The sequence below is a fragment of the Electrona antarctica genome (genome assembly GCF_951216825.1).
Source record: "Electrona antarctica genome assembly, chromosome: 11".
NCBI lineage: Eukaryota > Metazoa > Chordata > Actinopteri > Myctophiformes > Myctophidae > Electrona > Electrona antarctica.
Genome location: NC_136792.1, coordinates 35,307,123 through 35,325,621, shown reverse-complemented (window position 1 = coordinate 35,325,621; position 18,499 = coordinate 35,307,123). Strand labels below are relative to the sequence as shown.

The 18,499-nt window shown below is 43.0% G+C and overlaps 1 protein-coding gene across 1 annotated transcript; it reads left to right on the top strand.

Annotated features, from left to right (window-relative positions):
- The first annotated feature begins 1,170 nt into the window (after positions 1-1,170).
- On the top strand, positions 1,171-12,269 carry aasdhppt (aminoadipate-semialdehyde dehydrogenase-phosphopantetheinyl transferase). Its single transcript, XM_079514701.1, has 8 exons — positions 1,171-1,305; positions 2,608-2,783; positions 3,679-3,792; positions 4,656-4,776; positions 6,778-6,899; positions 8,704-8,865; positions 10,364-10,432; positions 11,188-12,269. The coding sequence occupies exons 1-8, from the start codon at positions 1,194-1,196 to the stop codon at positions 11,323-11,325; spliced, it is 1,014 nt and encodes a 337-aa protein (XP_079370827.1). The 5' UTR covers positions 1,171-1,193; the 3' UTR covers positions 11,326-12,269.
- The last annotated feature ends 6,230 nt before the right edge of the window (positions 12,270-18,499 follow it).

The window sequence follows — 18,499 nt, the reverse complement described above, 5'->3', positions numbered from 1 at the left end:
TGCGCCTTGGTCTGCCCCGGGGTCTCAATCAATCAATCAATCAATCAATCAATCAATCAATCAATCAAACACAAATGTTCTCTTATGGGGGTCCCTGGCACAAAATGTTTAGGTCTGCAGACAGTACGTATGAATTTGTGAGAACCACTGCTGTAGGACACTGTTCAGTACCACAGCCCTGGCTTATATTTTTCCCACATCGTCTTCTCTATCAAGGTTTGCTTTCACCAGCTGTCGTTATATTAGCTCACGTTGTGCGATGGTGTCCCTGCAGGTGGATTTTCTGGACACCAAACATTTACAGTCCAAGAAGGCACCGCTGGAACTCTGGCACCCAGCTGGCTCGCACAGTCTACAGCAGTGGAAGAATATTCACAAGTATTCAAGGAGTAGGCCTATAGAGCCATCACAATTATTTGTTTTCAGTGATTCTCAACGTTTTCTATATCTATGAATATCAAATGCATATCAAACAGGGGGTCATAGACCCCCTGTTTGACATACATTTGATTATTTTACCCTATTTTGTAGGATTTTTTTCTCTCAGACCCCAATCTACACTGTAAATCTATATGTGTTCATTCATTTTGGCTCCTATTTTGGTTAGTAGCCTATCAATCATTTACTGTAGCTGGAACCCAGCTGGAAGACCCTCAAGGTTGTCAAACCCTTGTGGGTTTTATACGTACATCGGCTATTGATATGACATGATATGAATTTCTGAAATATCAGTTCACAATGTAAACTGGTTTGAGCTTTTATCGGCTATATCGGCTACATTTTTTAAAAGTTTTACAAGACAAAATATTCTGTTTTGATTGACTGATTGAAGTAGGCGGCAGGCCTATTTATTAACAGCATGCGCCGTTTGCAGAATTACAGTACATTTCAAGCACAACTTTACTCAATACAAAAACTGTTAACTGTGGACGACACACTGATAAAGTATTACACTTGTTTACAACAGGGGTGGACCCTGTTGTAAACAAGTGTAACTCCTTGTAAATTCATCAATTCATCTGTCATGGGGGTCCCACTCCCCAGCACAACAACTTTTCAGATGGGGTTTTTATTTGTGACAGAGTAGGCTATGTCTATGTGAGAGGGAGGATGACTGATTTAAGCAGTCACACCTGGCCTGAGTCAAACTGGAACTGGACTCAGAGCTGGGTGTGGCTGCGCACCTGTTGTGCATGGACTTGATCAAGGCACAACAGGATAAATCAGTCATCTCCACAAACACTCAAGGGAGAGGCTCTGTCCGGACAGTGGAGAATCAGCCGCCCTCTCACAGTCTACATTGTGGTAATATAACTTTTACTTGAGACTTGAGTAAAACATCCGATTTCTTCTTCCCTGAATAAAAGCATAAACCTCGCAGCGTAATCGCCAGGTTTCTATTTACTGCTCAGTAGGCTACTCACGTCCTGTCTAGAGCCCGCGTACTGTATCTGGTCATTTCTGCACGCAATTAGACTGTTTCCGTATCCATTCTAGACTGAATATTTAGCCTGAAAAGTGAATTGACCCAAGATACATCATGTTGATGAGATACTGTAAACACGCTCCCAATGTGAGGAGTGTCAGGAACAGGAGACCGTTGAACATGTTCTTTTGAAATGCAGAGGTTATGGGCCAGAGAGGGAGGCGATGAGGTCTCAGATGAGGGATATAGGGGTGCAAGATATAACATTAGAGGGTCTCTTAAGAATGGGGGAAAGAAGACATGTTAAAATTCTATTAGAGTTCTTAAGGGAAACAGGAGTGTTTGACAGGATATAGTTTAGGTAAAGGGGTGTGAGAGAATGAGTGAGTGTGTGTGGGTATATGGGTTGGGACTCGGGAGAGGAAATAGAGGGAAAAGGATTCATAGTACGGTTGATCCAAGAAGATGGATCACTAGATGGCGGTAATGCACCATAATTTAGTTGCCAACTGCCGTAAAACTACAAAAAGAAGAAGAAGAACACGCTCCCATTGGACAATGCAGAGCCCATTGATGCAGAGACATAGGTCACGAGTTCTGCCTTCCTCTTCCGGACTCATGCTTAGATGCAACAATGTAAACACTATCCACCACGATAGCACAGCGTTGAAAGCTTAAAATGTTTCCACATACTGGCACTGCTTTTACAGGCGTCTTAGGACAGGTTACATATAAATGTGCATGTCTTCCTAGATAGATTGGTCCGTTGACAGCTCCGTGGAATATTATTGTTAGTTCATGTCTGTAGTCTGTACTAGTTAGTGATAGTTTCATTAGTATGAACCAGCGCCGAAGTTGTGGGGTAGTGACGTCGGTTCAATTACTGTGAAAGTGTCAATTTAAGTGACATTTTGATTTGTATATATTTGTACACTTACAAACCTGTAAGGGTCCATAACAGTTAGTGGCAGCGCCGAACGGATAGCGGCGCGGTCTTGATACCGGAAGGTTCCCAGTTCGAATCAGCCGTCCGACACGTTAAAATTACCACCGCTGAAGTGCCCTTGAACAAGGCATTGAACCACTACGATGAAATGTGTTCTATGAGCAGGGCTGGAAGGCTGGAAACAAGTTCTTGAGCTTAGCCCAGATACCCTGGGTAAATATAGATTTCATTTCAGTTAAGGCTGTTGGGTCTGCGGTGCCAGTGATGGCGTCTGTGCGGTGGGCGTTTCGCTGCCAGCAGGGATGGAAGCCCAGCAGGGATGAATGGCTGCAGGCGGCTCGCTCTGTCCAGTCCGAAGAGATGTTCAGGATCGGACAATTCGTGTTCGCAAAGGACGCCAAATCAGCAATGGTGAGTGTGATTATAATTACAATGTATATGCATGTATTGTACAACAAAGAAACATCTATGTGCAAACCGACTAGTCGAAAGAAGAAAAAAAAAAACATTGGAGAATGCGGGCATCGATCCCGCTACTTCTCGCATGCTAAGCGAGCGCTCTACCATTTGAGCTAATTCCCCTTGTATGTGGCATTGCCGCTCGGTACCTATTTAAAGATACACACCAGACTGAGACAATTTTATACGCCGAGGAAAGAATATTAGCCTTTTAGGTACAAATCTTCTGGATTTCTTGTCTGACATTGCTGCAGTGCCAGTGCAGTGAGAATGATGCTGTGTTTCCGAATCTAAATAGACCTAGTCACTAGTAGTCAGTCAAAGACCGTGGTGCCGAACGTCCTGAACACCACTAGATGGCGCTGCTGCCACACACTATGAAAAATGTCACTTTATACGTCGCATTTCGAAAAGAGCAGATCTACAGTTTGACCAATGGCCATAATAAATAAAAACAGCACTGTTGGCCTATATAATTTTGGCCTTCATTATAATTATGGATAAAGACAAATTAAATCATGCAGTAAGATTGCATACTTGTAGTGTTTCTCAAAGTGAGGGACCTTCAGGGTTACCTGAAGGGGTTCCAAATGGACCCTTATAGGCATGTCTCTAACTCTGAGAGTGTACAAATGGAACCAAATTATTAACCCTGTGTCCATTTGGTTCCATTTTATACACTCAGACTCAGAAGTATGGTGGTCATTGCAAAAGTTGAAAACAACAACAAAAAAACGTTTGAGATCCACCGCTATTGTAATGTTATAGCAGACATGAAGTCCATATACCAGCTCTGACAGTGTGATGAAAGCGGTTCCTTTAACCCTGGTGTCTGTTCCTCCTCCAGGCTGGCAGGTTATTGATGCGGAGCTTCATATGCGAGTATATGGAGCTTAAGTGGTCAGAGTTCACACTGCGACGCTCTGACAGAGGGAAACCTTACCTGGAAAACCCCCCGAAGGTACACTCTGAATGGGTCAACAACAGTCACAATGTCAACATTCCACATTACCATTCAATCCGGGAAAGCAGATTTTAGATTTTATTCCTGTATATAGATAGCACATTGGTTCTGAGAAAACTATAGCATCACAATCATTTTAACCACTTACCATTACTTTATACTTTGGATATTCAAAAATCACTTCGCGATATGAGCTTGTAGATCTGCTATTCTTTTTAAACCGTGAAAATGAAATGAAAGTCTGGTTTCTTATTTAGTTCTAGGGGGTCCGCACGTAATTCCGACGGAGCATTGTCGCATGTCGGACATGCGCTGCTCCTGTGTTTGCGGTTATGGTTAGGTTAGGGTTTGAGGTAGGTTGTCGTTTGTCGGACCAATGACTAGTCTTAACTAAGTACTGCACCTATCAATGTATTTCTAATGTACGCATGATATGACTTTAAAAGGAGATGTTTTTAAAAGATGATTGTCAGTGGTGAAAAACATAATGAAGTAAAAGTAGCAATGCCACTGCTGATCACCATTACACACACACACACACACACACACACACACACACACACACACACACACACACACACACACACACACACACACACACACACACACACACACACACACGTTTGTGTGTGCTAAAGCTAAATAAACACACACACTTGTGTGTGCTAAAGCTAAATAAAACATATACATCTGGGGGGGGGGGCAAAGCTAATATGAGTAAATCTCATCAAAAGTGGAAATGAAAGGCATAATAGAAAGTGGTATCAAATGGGGGCCTGTGGCCTAATGCATATCAAACTGGGGGTCCTGTCCTTGACGAGGAGGTTGAGAATCCCTGTTGTACATTATACCTCTCTTAGGATTTGTGTCCTGTAGACTGGCCCTGGAGTTTCAACGTCTCCCACCAGGGGGAGTATGCGGTGCTGGCTGCTCTACAGGGACTGCAGGTTGGTGTGGACGTGATGAAGACCACCATGCCAGGTAAACTCAACTCCACTTTATTGTCACATCGCAGGGATGCAGGTGTAAGGAAGGAAGTGGGTGAAATTGTTTGGCGTACAAGCACTGTCGCAGCAGTGTGAGGAAGGAGAGAAACAGAACAGATGTGATGTGATATCAACATGGCAGGGTGAATATGCCTGCATAAGGTGGACAGATGTGATGTGATATCAACATGGCAGGGTGAATATGCCTGCATAAGGTGGTGCATGGTACATGTTTAACCCATTTTGACCTGAGATCAGATTCTAAAAATGTCTTCTACATCCTGACAGTTTTCCGAAAAAGCTATGTTTCTATGTCAGTCGTTCTTCGATTTTTCAAAAATAGCAGACCTACAAGCTCGTAGCGCGCCACTCGGTGGCGCGCTATGAGCTTGTAGATCTGCTATTTTTCAATAGCTAAAGCATAACATGATGCTAACACCAAAAGGGGTTCCCGCCCAAAATGGGTTAAAATAGTAGTGGGATAGCAGTAAAATAATAGTAGCAGATGTAATACTGTAGGTACATATAGTTTAAGAAGAAATCAATAAAAGTAAGGCAGTTAAAAATAGCAGATACTTGCATGAAGGCAATATGTCACATGTCCTAAACAGAAGGACACAGGGCCCCAGCATCAAACCAGTTATTGTAGCATGGCTGGGCTTCTAACCGTTGTACATGAAAGAGAGGAATTTGATCACACTTGTGTGAAGTGAGGCGCATCACTTCTTTATTCAAACATTGTACACTATATTTGCATTTATAAGTGCTCTAAACAAACATTAAAATGTCTGTAGACTTGGCTGCCACATGTCATCACGTGGAGTGCTGTTTTTTTTACGTCAGCCTATTATAGATTTGGCTAACATCTAACTTCTAACTATAAATGCACCAAGTCTCTGTACGTTTGTAAGTCTGTAATCCACATAACTCGAGAACCGTTCGCCCCACCTTCAAATTTGACACACTCATTCCACCCCACCACAGGGGTGCAGTGTCCGGTGTTGAGTCGGTCGTACCCACGGTTGTCCAGAACTGCCCCAAAAAGGCCTCTGCCTGGGCTCTGGACAAGGGCCCCTGACCAGTGTCCATATATGGACACTGGGCAGGGGCCTGTTCTGACATCAATCTGACGTCTGCATAGACTCCATATTTGGGCATGCCTGACAAAGAACTCCATATGGGCATAAAAGGGACACAGACATAATATCTGGGTGGGGCATGCATTTCCAACTTGCATCATTCCAAGTAGGCCAGTGCCCAACGGGCACCGCTGTAGAGGCCCCACAGGCATCGCTCTAGTATTATGTAATTTCTGAAAGCCAGACGTTGATTGATTGAATATTTTATTAGACAGAAATGTACAGAGTACAGTCTAAAAGGATATCACCAAAAACAGTCTTTGCGGTCTTGTTTTCTTTCAGGTCCTGGAGGGGATAGTGTCCCTCAATAATGTCATTCTAATCTTGGTTGTTGGTTACAGCTGTATTTCCTGTCGTGTGTGTGTGTGTGTGTGTGTGTGTGTGTGTGTGTGTGTGTGTGTGTGTGTGTGTGTGTGGAGAGAGAGCAACTAAACTAATAGTTTTAAGACCCATTGATCTACTTCAATGAAAAACACATTTTCAAGGTTTTTTTAAGAAGAAAACAAATAATAATAATGCAAATGTTTTTTACATGACAGTTTTAATGTTCTATTATCAATAATTTATTATTATTATTTGGGGACTCACATGCAATACCCTCATGGTCCATCAGTGGTCTCTGACCCACAGGTTGAGAATCACTGGTGTGAATAGAACAGAATTAGGCCAAGTTACGGTGAACACGTTCCTTTTCCTCTTAACATTTGGCCCAAATGTAAAGAGATGCATGTCGGATGATCACAACCATCACCTTTTTCTGTCTGGTTTTACCCATCTTCCTTCCTTCCTTCCTTAATCTTTTATTTTGTATTTCTGTCCACTCCCCCCCCCCCCCCCCCCCCCCTCTCTCTCTCCAGGAAACAAGAGCGTGTCAGAATTCTTCCGCGTCATGACTCGTCAATTTACGGAGCATGAGTGGAGTGTCATCCAATCATCTGGCTCGGAGCACCAGCAAATCACCTCTTTCTACCGCCACTGGGTAACCCTGGCAACCACAATTATGTCATTTAGAATTAAACGTAGGGATAAGTGATATTTCTGTGTTAATGTGTGCCCACACAACACTTTCAAAATAGTAACCCAGGGTGCCCACTTTTTAAATTATTATTTTTTATTAAAAAAAATATATATATATATTGGCTGAACCCACCTGTAATTTTTATTACAGAGCTGGAGAGATGCGGAGATCCCTGTTACTGAACAAACAATGACTACTATTAGATTATAATGCTTTAACCTTTGAACAAACAAACCCAAAAACATATAATTTACCCTTCCTTTAATTGTCATAAAAGAATTGCCTCAAACCGTCGCTGCTCGTGAAAGGGTACAATGTTCAGAGAGAGGGAAAAAATGCCACAAAGGCATACAAATTCATATCCAGGCACTCGAGATGGATTTGTAAGAAGTAAAAGGCCTTTCTTTAAATACGGGCTACAAAAAACACCAATGTGTCAGCCATTGAGCCTTCTTCAGGGTGTGATGACACATCTTTTTGCCTTTGTGGCATTTTTCTCCAAGTAATAATTGCATTGCTACTGTGCCACAACTCAACGCCCCCAGATGGTTCCTGGCACTAGAGTAAAGATAATTGTGAGATTGAGAGGGTGCAAAACAGGCGTGGCGGACATCGGCTGATATCATTGCTGACTAATTGACTGATGCGAGTGCTCAACAGTTGCCATAGTGATAGCCTAGTAATAAATATGATTATTGTGGTTCATTAGCTCTGGAGCAGTGTTTTGTCTGGAGCCACAAGATTTACACAAAACCGCCTGTTATATTAATGCACAGTGTATGTTATACTGTAACGTCGCTGTCGGGGGGAGACCATGTATGTACAAAACCTACTCTTCAGGAACTGGGAAATAAATTAAATAACCTGTGTTCCAATGGAACCATTAAGCTCTTGTTAATATTTGTTAATCAATATTCATAAAAACCCAAAGCCACACTTTTGTGGAATTTCCGGATCGTTCGTGTGACACTGTATCATGATGAAGTTGGGCATTCATTTACAAAACAAAACAAAACATATAAAGTTGAAATGCAGACAAGGTTTCTGCCCGACAGCGACGTTATACAGTAGTCACGCTTTCATATGTGTGCTAACACCCTCACACTTTCATGTATGTGTGTGAATACATACAGTACTCATCGTGAAATGAGGCCAAGGTTCTACTTGTAAATAAATACACAGAAGGAGGGACATTTTATATACAGCAAAAACAATAGCCAATCTACACAATCACATTGTGATTATGTGACCTTGTAGCTCAGCTGTTCTTGCTATATACCCAAAACATAATGACCTGAGGGGATATCAGCAGAGGGATGGATCCTCACACCCACCAAATTAAATCCTGAAATGTGATCTGCACACAACCCAAGGTTATAATAGTTTTAGTTCGTTTTGACATTTTCTTTTTCCTAATTCAGTTTGAATTATATACAGTACATCATAGACCGTGAGGTGCGTGCCATACTGTGTGGTGCCGACAGCTGGTGTAAAACTGGTACATTGAAATAAATAGATTAAGATTTCATCCCAAAAAGCGTATATAAAAAAATAGGCATTATAAAAAGGCATTATATCTATAATTTCAGTTAGTTTTAGTTTTTGAAAACGCACAATACTGTTTCAGTTAGTTATAGTTCTTTTTAAATTCTTGTTTTCATTTATTTCAGTTGACAAATGTTTTTTCTATTTTAGTTTCCGGGGCCCTAACCCTAACCTCACAAACTATACCTAATCTTAAGATGATTTGGCTCTGTCCATCAAGGCACTGAAGGAGAGCTACATCAAAGCCATCGGCACAGGGCTGGGTTTCAACCTGCAGCGGCTGGAGTTTCACCTCGGCTCTGATGCCGTTGCAGAGGGCCGGGTCATACGCCAGACCAAGATGTATCTGGACGGTGAGGAGGAGAGGGACTGGATGTTTGAGGTGATTAGAGGTCAAGAGGCATGACAAGGTCAAATTTCCCATGTATGGGCATGCCCCCTTTTGTGCCCATACTGTATCTGGAGCTGACTGATTTTTTTTTTGCACCTGATGCCATGACAACACCTTGAGGTTCGACAACACACTCCATATTTGGGCGTAGCTGCATTGGGAATTGGGAATTATATGGTTATGGCTGGCATGAGCGTGACAATGTGCTCGGCCCGCCCACCCTCCCTTTAAGACAATTTTAATATAGGATTTGTAAAAAACAATATAGGATTTGTAAAAACGAATTGATTATTTATTAAAATTGATGGTCAATATGTTTGTTTATAATCTATAGCTTGATTTACTGTTACCTATATGGATCCACTCAGGACCAGTCTGTACGACATGGATGTGCATAGAATGAAACGATGAAAAGGCTTTGTGGAATCACTTCTTCCAGGCCCTCTGTGCTGTGTTGTCCAGAGAGCCTGCCGGAGGAGTTATTCAGGAGTGACTCTTACACACACACACACACACACACACACACACACCAGAGACCACCTCTCTAGCCGTCCCCAACACCATGATGACACATTACCACAATCCATTTCCTCATGTCTTCCTCAATCCCTTTCTTTCTCTAAACCCCTTGACCTTCTCCCATCATTTCTCTACCCTACCCCCCCCCCCCCCCCCTCCACTTCCAATCTCCTCTCCTCTCCTCTTCCCTTTTCCATCCTCTCTCCACTTCTCGCCTCATCTCCCCACTTCTCGCCTCATCTCTCCACATCGGAGGGGAATAGGGGAGAATATTATTCTCTCCTATGTCCCCCTTTTCCTCTCCTTAGCTCTCCTCATCCCTCTCCCCTCCTCCCGCATTCGTCCTCCCCCTCTCCTCCCCTCTCCCCCTCTCCTCTCCTCCCCTCTCCCCCTCCTCTCCTCCCCTCTCCCCCGCCTCTCCTCCTCTCCTCCCCTCTCCCCCTCCTCTCCTCCCCTCTCCCCCTTCTCTTCTCCTCTCCTCCAGGTTGATCCGTACTGTAGTTTTAAGGGTCGTTAGCGTTTCAATTTGTCTAGAAGTCCTCCTTGTCGTCCACTTGTGCTTTCAATCAAACCACAGCCTCTCAATTTCATTCAGTGAATCATTGGTCATCATTGTCTGTTGGAAACCTTGTATGTCCAAAGCTGTTCTTTTTTTATATTATATAAAATCATTATATTTATAGTGAAGATAGGCGATCTACAAACATCTGCTATGTTCACTACTTGTATGAAGTAGGGCGTTAGTTTATGAAAGAAACAAGTTCAAATATGGAGATACAAGGTTTATGCCCGACAGCAACAAAATGAGGAAACACCCTCCATCAGTCCATCGCTCCCTCCCTCCCTCCCTCTCCCTCCCCCCATTAACAACAAACAGTCACAAGGCCGATCAAATCAGAAGAACCAGCCCTCTTATAAGACTAACTTAAATTTTGTGTGTGTCTGTGTGTCTGTGTGTCTCTGTCTCCAGGAGAGCCTGTTGGATGCAGACCACCATGTTGCTGTAGCGATCGGACCCACAGTGGAGCCCGACGCTGGGGTGAGCAATATTATCATGTCCATTTTTAAGTGGTGCAACCACTTCATTAAGTAGATTTGTGTGTCCGTGGGTGGGTGGCTGCCTGGGTCTGTCTGAGCAGGAAAATAGCGTTTGGTTGGTTTTCACAACCAAGTGCCACTGTTGTGCAGCCTAACACACATTAACTGTATATATGATTTCGGGTGTGGCAGTACAGTAGAGGGACCCCCACATGGTTTCTCAACCGTTTCGGACGCGGGGCGGCTCGCCGGCACCCTGGGCCTGTTCCTGTGGGTCTGGAAGTTTCGGGGCCCCCCGGGGACGCCCACACAGAGTTGCACCACTTACTTCACACGGGTGTGATTTTTATACTAGAACAACTGTATTTCTTTAGCACTTTTCATACATACAATGCAGCCCAAAGCACATATACGACTGTTACAAAGTTAACAAACACAACTAAACAACAGTACAGTCTCATTCCTGCCTGCCAGTGACATCATCGATGGGGATTCCATGCTAAATACTGCTAATACAGCAGTGACAACACAGAAGTGTGTGTGGAGGAATTAATTGGCGTTGTAAAAAAATCTACTAGTTTGACCAATTCAAATACTCTTTAGTTCAGTTATAAGCGGTGTGAGCTTGTAGAGCAGCTATATGTTCAGACTTGTGTAAACAAGTAAAATAATCCTTTTAGACTAGAGAAAGGCATGTTGACTATAAAATGCATGTAAACGTTCCCCAGTAACATTTTGTCTCTCTGTCACCCCCAGCTTGATCCTCTGGCCACATACCTCTCTAACACTCCCTATCCCTTCAAACTGGTGTCATTCAGTGACCTCATCAGCAAGGCCAAGCCCCTGACGGAGGAAGACCCCACCTACTGGGACAGCTACCAACTCTCCTACTGAGAGGAAGGCTGACGCCCCGGAGAGACAGAGACACACGCCCACAGAGACACAAGACACTGGGAGACAATAGACATGAAAAGGTAGATGCCGCCTTGGATTCTTGGATCCTGTATGTCATCACCAGGAGCGGCAGCTCATAAGGGCCATGGGACGTGCATGCACTGCAGCCTTGTGTTGTGGAAAAAAGATTCACAATAGTCATGCAGCCTTGTGTGTGTGCTAAAAGATTCCTATAGTCATAGAGACACACAGAGTCTCCTACCTCAAACAAGTTGAGGTGCTACTGGTACTGACGAAGACTCCGCCGGTCATCACATTACTCGGAACGAAAAAATCTCCATGAATTCAAGGCTTCACAGGGTGTTTATAAGTCATGTTTTGGGGGGCCTCAGGGACTGGAGGCATTTTGTTTTCACAAGAGAAAAAAAGCCTGGGCGGGCCCACCAGGAAAAGTGGCATAGGAGTGGGAGTGAACCTTGTACTTTGCTAACCAATAAGAACGCAGAGGGGCATCGCTCCAAATGTGGTGACGTCAGTGTTCTCCGCTGTGTTGTGGACCTTCAAAACATTAGCGCGGGGCGGTGGGGAGGTTTCCAGTGCTAGTTTTATCTGCCCCTCTATGCCCAGAAAAGCACAGGGCTCGTTCAGGCTATGACTGTTTTGGGTGAACTACTTTTTTAATGTACAATATTGTGTCCATTATTTTGGTCAGATATGTTTTGTAGTGAGATGCAGCGGTCGTCGGTCACCCCATATCTCTCTGTCCAGGGGAGTGAGATCATCACCTGTCCTTCCTTGTTGGGAGTACACAATCCCCTCACCTCACCTCACTGTCCTTCTGTATGTATTGGTCAGCTAGTATAGCAAAGCCATGTAAAGATTGATGCCGAAGATCTCTCCATGTGTTATGAGTTCGCAAATAAAGCATAAAGTCTGATTCCTGACATGCAGTTGTTCTTCCTCTGTCTCTAAAAAACGTCTTGGTAATGGTTTGGAAGACTCTTAATTCCAATGGAGAAGTGACTATATGAGCCCACATTGTGTCTGGTTCTTTTTAAGTAGAAAACCTAGAGGTCGAAAAGAAAAAAAACTGGAGATATTCTGTACTTGAAAGTTAAGGAAAATCGCTGAATTATTTACTCTGGCAGTTAAATTCGAGTAAAGAATTGACAGAGCAACTTTCACTCACAGTTGAGTAATGTTTGACCAGAAGTATCTACCGTATACGATGAATCGAGTGCTGGTGTTCTGTTTTCTGTTATTGTGGGGAAAGCTTTCGCTGAAAATAGCCGATCAAACAAGCTCACAGTCACAACGCAATCTTGTCTATCTGCTATTATCTAGCCTAACTTAATATCAAGCTTTCACCACAATTCGGATGCTGTGGTTTTAAGTGGTTCATATCCACAGAACCACCTTTATCCAATATAGCCATTAATGTGATGCTTCTTCTGTCTGGTTCTGCTCTGTCTCTCCTTCTCTTCTCTCCTCTGCTGCAGCCATCTGGGTCTTCATTGTGCGTGCGTGCGTGCGTGCGTGTGAAAGTAAGACAGTTGGGGGTTAGGTTAATATTATAGACATTTAGGATTAGGGGTTAGGTAGAGTATTGACTGCTGTCACTGATTAAGACAACTTCCTAATTAAGATTATGTTGAAAGAAAATGTTTAGGCCATAGGCCATTAATTATTCAAAGTCAAATGCTAGCAAAGAAAACCCACCTGTCTGCACAGTATGTATGCACCCGTAAGCTCACAATGTGTCGTGCTACGAGTTACGACGCATTGTGAGCTTGTAGATCTGGTATTTGGCCTTTAGGTTTAAGGTTGAAATTGGCAAAGAATTGTAACGTAGATGTCCTCACACGTATAGTGTGTGTGTGTGTATGTGTGCGCGCGCCCGTGTGATGCATGCGCTTCATTCCCACATCGATCTGGTCTTTCTTTCCTGTCTACATGCTTCAGTTCATCCCTCCATCTCTTGTCTTTCACAACGCTCCCGTCTTCTACGTCCTTCCCGTCTCATTGCCTCTCTTCTCCTCTTCTTTGTCATCCCTTTCTCTCTTTCTCCATCCCTCACCCCTCTCTCCCTCCATCTGGATCTATTTTAGTCGGGGACATTGAGTCATGTCTCAGTCTGCATTAGAGTCTCCAGTCAGCCTGTTGCACCAGCTGTGTACAAGTTTAACCCAATAAGACCTGAGGCTGTTTCTAAAACATTTTAAAAACCTATGTTGCTAAATCAGTGGTTCTCAAACCTTTCATGTCAATGAAACCATCATTTTTTGCCGCCGACCCTCATCTCAAAATGTGGTGTTCCAGGGAGTAAAGACCTTCCATGAGTTAATTAATTTGTGAAATTAATTAATAAACTTTTAACACAATTAATCCATGCTTGGATGACCCATCCCATAATCCAATCCACTCTGCACTATGTAGCCCTATCTGGATGAGGAAAAAACACAGTTTGTAATCGTTTGACAGCCCTAGAGATGGGCCAGGGAAGACATGGGGCAAAGGCCGACGGGCCGGGGACTCGAACCCGCGGCACGCCGTCAGGCTGGATTTCTGGCCAAGGTGTCTGGACCGCTCAGCTGCAGCCCAGGCTATAGAAGTACTATCATCTGTTTCATCAATTATTTGCACAAACTTAATTCTCTAATATGTTGGATTCATGTTCATGTGTATTTCATTCAACAACTTAAAATCCAAATACTTAGTAAATGTCTCTCTATCTACGCCAATATTTGGTGTAGATAGACATAGAGATTTAATCTCTGATGTGTTGTGAGCTTGTTGATCCAGAAAACGTCTCCCCCAAAAACTGGGATGGTAGGGTTGAGGTAGTTGTATTAAAAAAAAGATGTTCTTCTCACATAAACATTGGCCCCTGTATTAACTCTTCAGGACCCCTTATGCATCCTGGACCCCCTGATGAAGACACCTGAATTAAGGAATTGTTACTTTACTTGAGTATGCCATGGTTCCATTTGCACACCCACAAGGGTCCATTTGGTCCCCCGGTGGTCCCTGTGACTCACATTGAGAAACTGTGCTTATCTCCATCTTATAATGTTGCTGTCAGGCAGAAACCTCATCTCCATATTTTAACTTGTGTTTTCTTTTCGTAAATTAACGCCCTACTTGACCATACTGCGACGTAAAAAAAATAACATAAAAATTAAATTTTTAAATTTGATTCCTGAAAAGTATCAGTTTTGGACATACAGTATGAGGTTTCCACCCGACAGACGTAAAGGTCAAAGTTGAATTGATGCTCTCAGATGCACATTATGCCGAGCAGATGTTTCCTCACACACTCGACCTTTGGATCAATGCTATACAGTATATAACACAGGTTTACACTGTATATGTTGATTTAACCGTGTGTGTGTGTGTGGTCCCATGGTTGTAGTAATGATGATAATAATTATGGATTGCATTCGTATAGCACTTTTTAAGCACTCAAAGCGCTTTACAATGGTCCATTTATTCATACATTTGGAGGTCAATCTGCAAATAGTCGAATCCAGCAATGTTGGCAAGCTAGCACCGACCGACTCATTGGAGGAGGCAATTTGGGGTTCAGTGTCTTGCCCAAGGACACTTTGACATGTGGACAGGAGGAGCCGGGATTCAAACTGCCGACCCACGCCATTAAACAATTAGGTTGCCCGGTCTGACCTCAGTGTTTGCTTGTATTTGTGTGACACGTAATGACACGGCTGGCTGCGTTGTCACATGTACACCTGCTGTTTATTATCATGCATCAGGTCTCTCTCTCTCTCTCTCTCTCTCTCTCTCTCTCTCTCTCTCTCTCTCACACACACACACACGCTCCCGCTAAATGTGATTCTCAATCTTTTCGGGATCAGGGCCCACTTGAAATAAAAGTCTCAAAGTGTTTGCGGCCCAGCGCATTTTCAGACCATGTTTATGTTTAATGATCAATGATCAATAAACGATTGTTCCAGATTTGAATTGGGATGTTCAGCTTGATATATTATAACCATGGCTGCATACCTGAGTCTGTGTTTTTTTTAACGGCAATGGCGCACTTGCTGTTGGTGCACAAACTGCACATTGAGTTCGTGATGTCATAGATTTTTCCTCCAGTGCCAGTTTGTGCCAAATTGAAACAAAGAATTAGATTTTGTTTTTGTTTACTTGGTTGTATGATAATTTGCTGTGATTTGAGATTTGCTCAGTATATTGCTTTCAGTGAGGGAAAGTATTAGGTCTGTGATTGATTGAGTTTTGTTTTTTGTTTTTTTCCCCCGAGGTTTGCTGTTGACACAGATCCCACGATAATTATCAAGATCAAAATTGTCTCCACTTTTGTGGCGTGGCCTTATCAGTTCATGGTCCCAGGCGTTGGGGAAATTCCCAGAGCTAAGGATGATGTTAAGGACTAATGAGTTTTAGCCAATTGGAATTTGAGGTCTGTGTATTTTATCAATGACTTTAGGATGCCATCAATGCCACATGTTTTCTAGGTTTAAAGTGATTTGTGGTTTGTTTTGTGTAATTGGGGAATCTAGCAAGTTCTGGTAATCTTTTCTGGTGACTGTAAACTTTGCAGTTTATCTGTATGCCTTTTTTTCTGTATTCTTCTCTATCCCTCCTAATGGGTTCAGCCATTATGTCTCCATCTGTGGATAGATATATAGACGTAAATACCTCATTGGTTCATTGAAGCTATCCGTCATCACACGGCCACCAAATGTATATGCATCCTAATGCGTGCGGTGAAGAGGAAACCTGTTGCCCACTGTAGCAGGTGGTTCATCATAGGACCGTGTGTGTGTGTGTGTGTGTGTGTGTGTGTGTGTGTGTGTGGCGCTCCGTCCAAGTAAAATAACGACATTTAAACAGACACACAAAGTAATGTTGTCATGTGGATCGACTTAGTTGGTTTACACCCCAAATTAAATGTGATGTTCTGTGCAGAACGAGGTCATGGAAACATTTGGGGCCACTCAGTCTTTCCTCACAGACCTGCATGATATTTAAACTGTCATTTATGACACAATTACACAGTGATGTGTGGTTTGGAGCGCCGAGCTGGGAATCCCCTGTCTAGGATCTCATCTTTCTTCACAAACAAGGACAGGAGGTTTTCACATTTAAATGGGGGCCACCAGGGGCGCCACATGGAGAGAATAATTAATTTGTATTTATATTTATTGCACCAGTTTAGATATATATTTTTAAGCTGGGGTGCAATGGCTTTTTGGGCATTTTATTCTGAAGTTTCAGTCTAAAACGGAAGGCTGTGTGCTTCTGAACCAATCAGAGCGCCAGCCTATGGGACGTAGCTCCGCGACGCATGGAGTTGTTTGTTTACAAAACATTGCAAGTCAGATACAGACGGGCAGCAATTGCATGCAGCTACTACGTGGCTTATTTCTAACCTATATTGTTTTCAGATACATATTTTAGCGTGCTGATTAAGTTTAAAATTAGTAATACACTGTCTGGATATCATCTTGAATGAGATTAAAAACTGAGTAGTTCTGTAATCAAGACCAGCTGTGTTTGGAGGAACGCACAGCGATGGGAATCAAACATGGCGAATGAAATCAAGATTAATTTTTATTCATGCAGGACTCGACACGTCATCACGCATCATGTTTTCGTTCAAAGGAAGTAATAAAAAATTGATTTTGATATAAAAATACACAAAAATGGAATGGAATGGTTTTCCATCTATTGTTAGGTATGCCCATAATGATGCCCACGGATATAGTCTAAAAGTGTGAAAAACATTTTTCATTTCACTACGTCTGTCAAACAGAGCCGTAATGGGTCCAAGTTACATATACTTAATTTAACAGTGAGGATTTCAATTGGAATCCCAAATATAGCAAATCCTATCCTGATGGTAGGGTCGGCGCACCACAGCCATGTCACCACGACTCAGACATGACCATAAACAAACCTGATACGCCGTCGCCCATGTATAGGCATGTCACTATGACTGAGGCATAACCATAAACAAACACATTATGCCCATGGGAATATCGGGTTTGTTACTGTATGTCTGTAGTCGTTCGGAGCAGTGTTCATTTTGTTGACTAAGACTAAAGACTAAGTCAACTAAGGTTTTTCAGAAGACTAAATTGGACTAAGACTAAATGGTATGTTATTCAAAATACTAAGACTAAATCAAAATATTGTGAAAGAATTAGCATTGGTTCGGAGATGTGGTTTCCAAAACCACCGATCCGACACCGAAGTACATGAAATTAGAAGCATGCACTGTACTAGTGATCTGTCATGTGACGTGGTGTTGTTTTTATTTCCTGCCCTGAATCAATCAGTGTGCAAGCCAACGTGTAATTAGACAGTCACGGCGCATTTCACACAATCAAAGGACAACACATGCCTACGCACACACATGCACGTGTGCACGCATACAAAACCAAGACGTAAGAACACTAGAGTAATCCGAAACATTAGCACGTATTACTGTGTGTGCGTACAAGCATAATGCGATTAGGCATTTGGAGGTTAGATTTAGGGGTTATGGATAGAAATACCGAATAGCAGATCTACAAGCTGTTCAGTTCATGATGCCAGCGCACAAAATACGGTGCAAAACATAATTCATAAAATTGCCATACACACACCTAAAAGGTCCTCCCAATTAGTTGCACTACTAACGTGCGTGTGTGTGTGTGTGTGTATAATATGAAGTAAGTATAGTAAGTAAGCCTTGCCGAGCCTATCTGCTGTTTCTGTAACGTGAGGCAGCTTTGATGTACAAGTACACCCCTGGACATGACACTATGTCGCAGGGTTCTTACCCCCAATCCAACCCTTGATGCTGAGTGCCAAGTAGGGAGGCATTGGGTCCCATTTTCTTTTAGAGTCTTTGGTATGACCCGGCTGGGGATCGAATCCCCGACCTCCCAGTCTCTGCAGGGCAGACTCTAACCACAAGGCCACTGAGCTGGAATATGATGTAGCTATATACTTCATGAGTTTAGTTGATTAGATTTGATTGGACGTGTTGTGAGTGACTGCCTGCCACTGTGTGTTAATGCATGTATCCTCCAGTTCACTGACATGCCAGACAGTGCTCATCAAACATGCTTCATTTACACCACGATGCAACGCGTTGTGAGCGTGCAGTTCCGCCATTTTCGGTCCGTGAAGCATGCTGTAATGGAAG

What these genes read in the sequence shown, in the direction of transcription:
- aasdhppt (XM_079514701.1), top strand. Translation starts at nt 1,194, where the DNA reads ATGGACTTGATCAAGGCACAACAGGATAAATCAGTCATCTCCACAAAC. An exon ending in CTCTCACAGTCTACATTGTG is followed by an intron (nt 1,306 to 2,607) that starts GTAATATAACTT and finishes ATTTCATTTCAG; the next exon opens with TTAAGGCTGTTGGGTCTGCG. An exon ending in CCTCTTTCTACCGCCACTGG is followed by an intron (nt 6,900 to 8,703) that starts GTAACCCTGGCA and finishes CTGTCCATCAAG; the next exon opens with GCACTGAAGGAGAGCTACAT.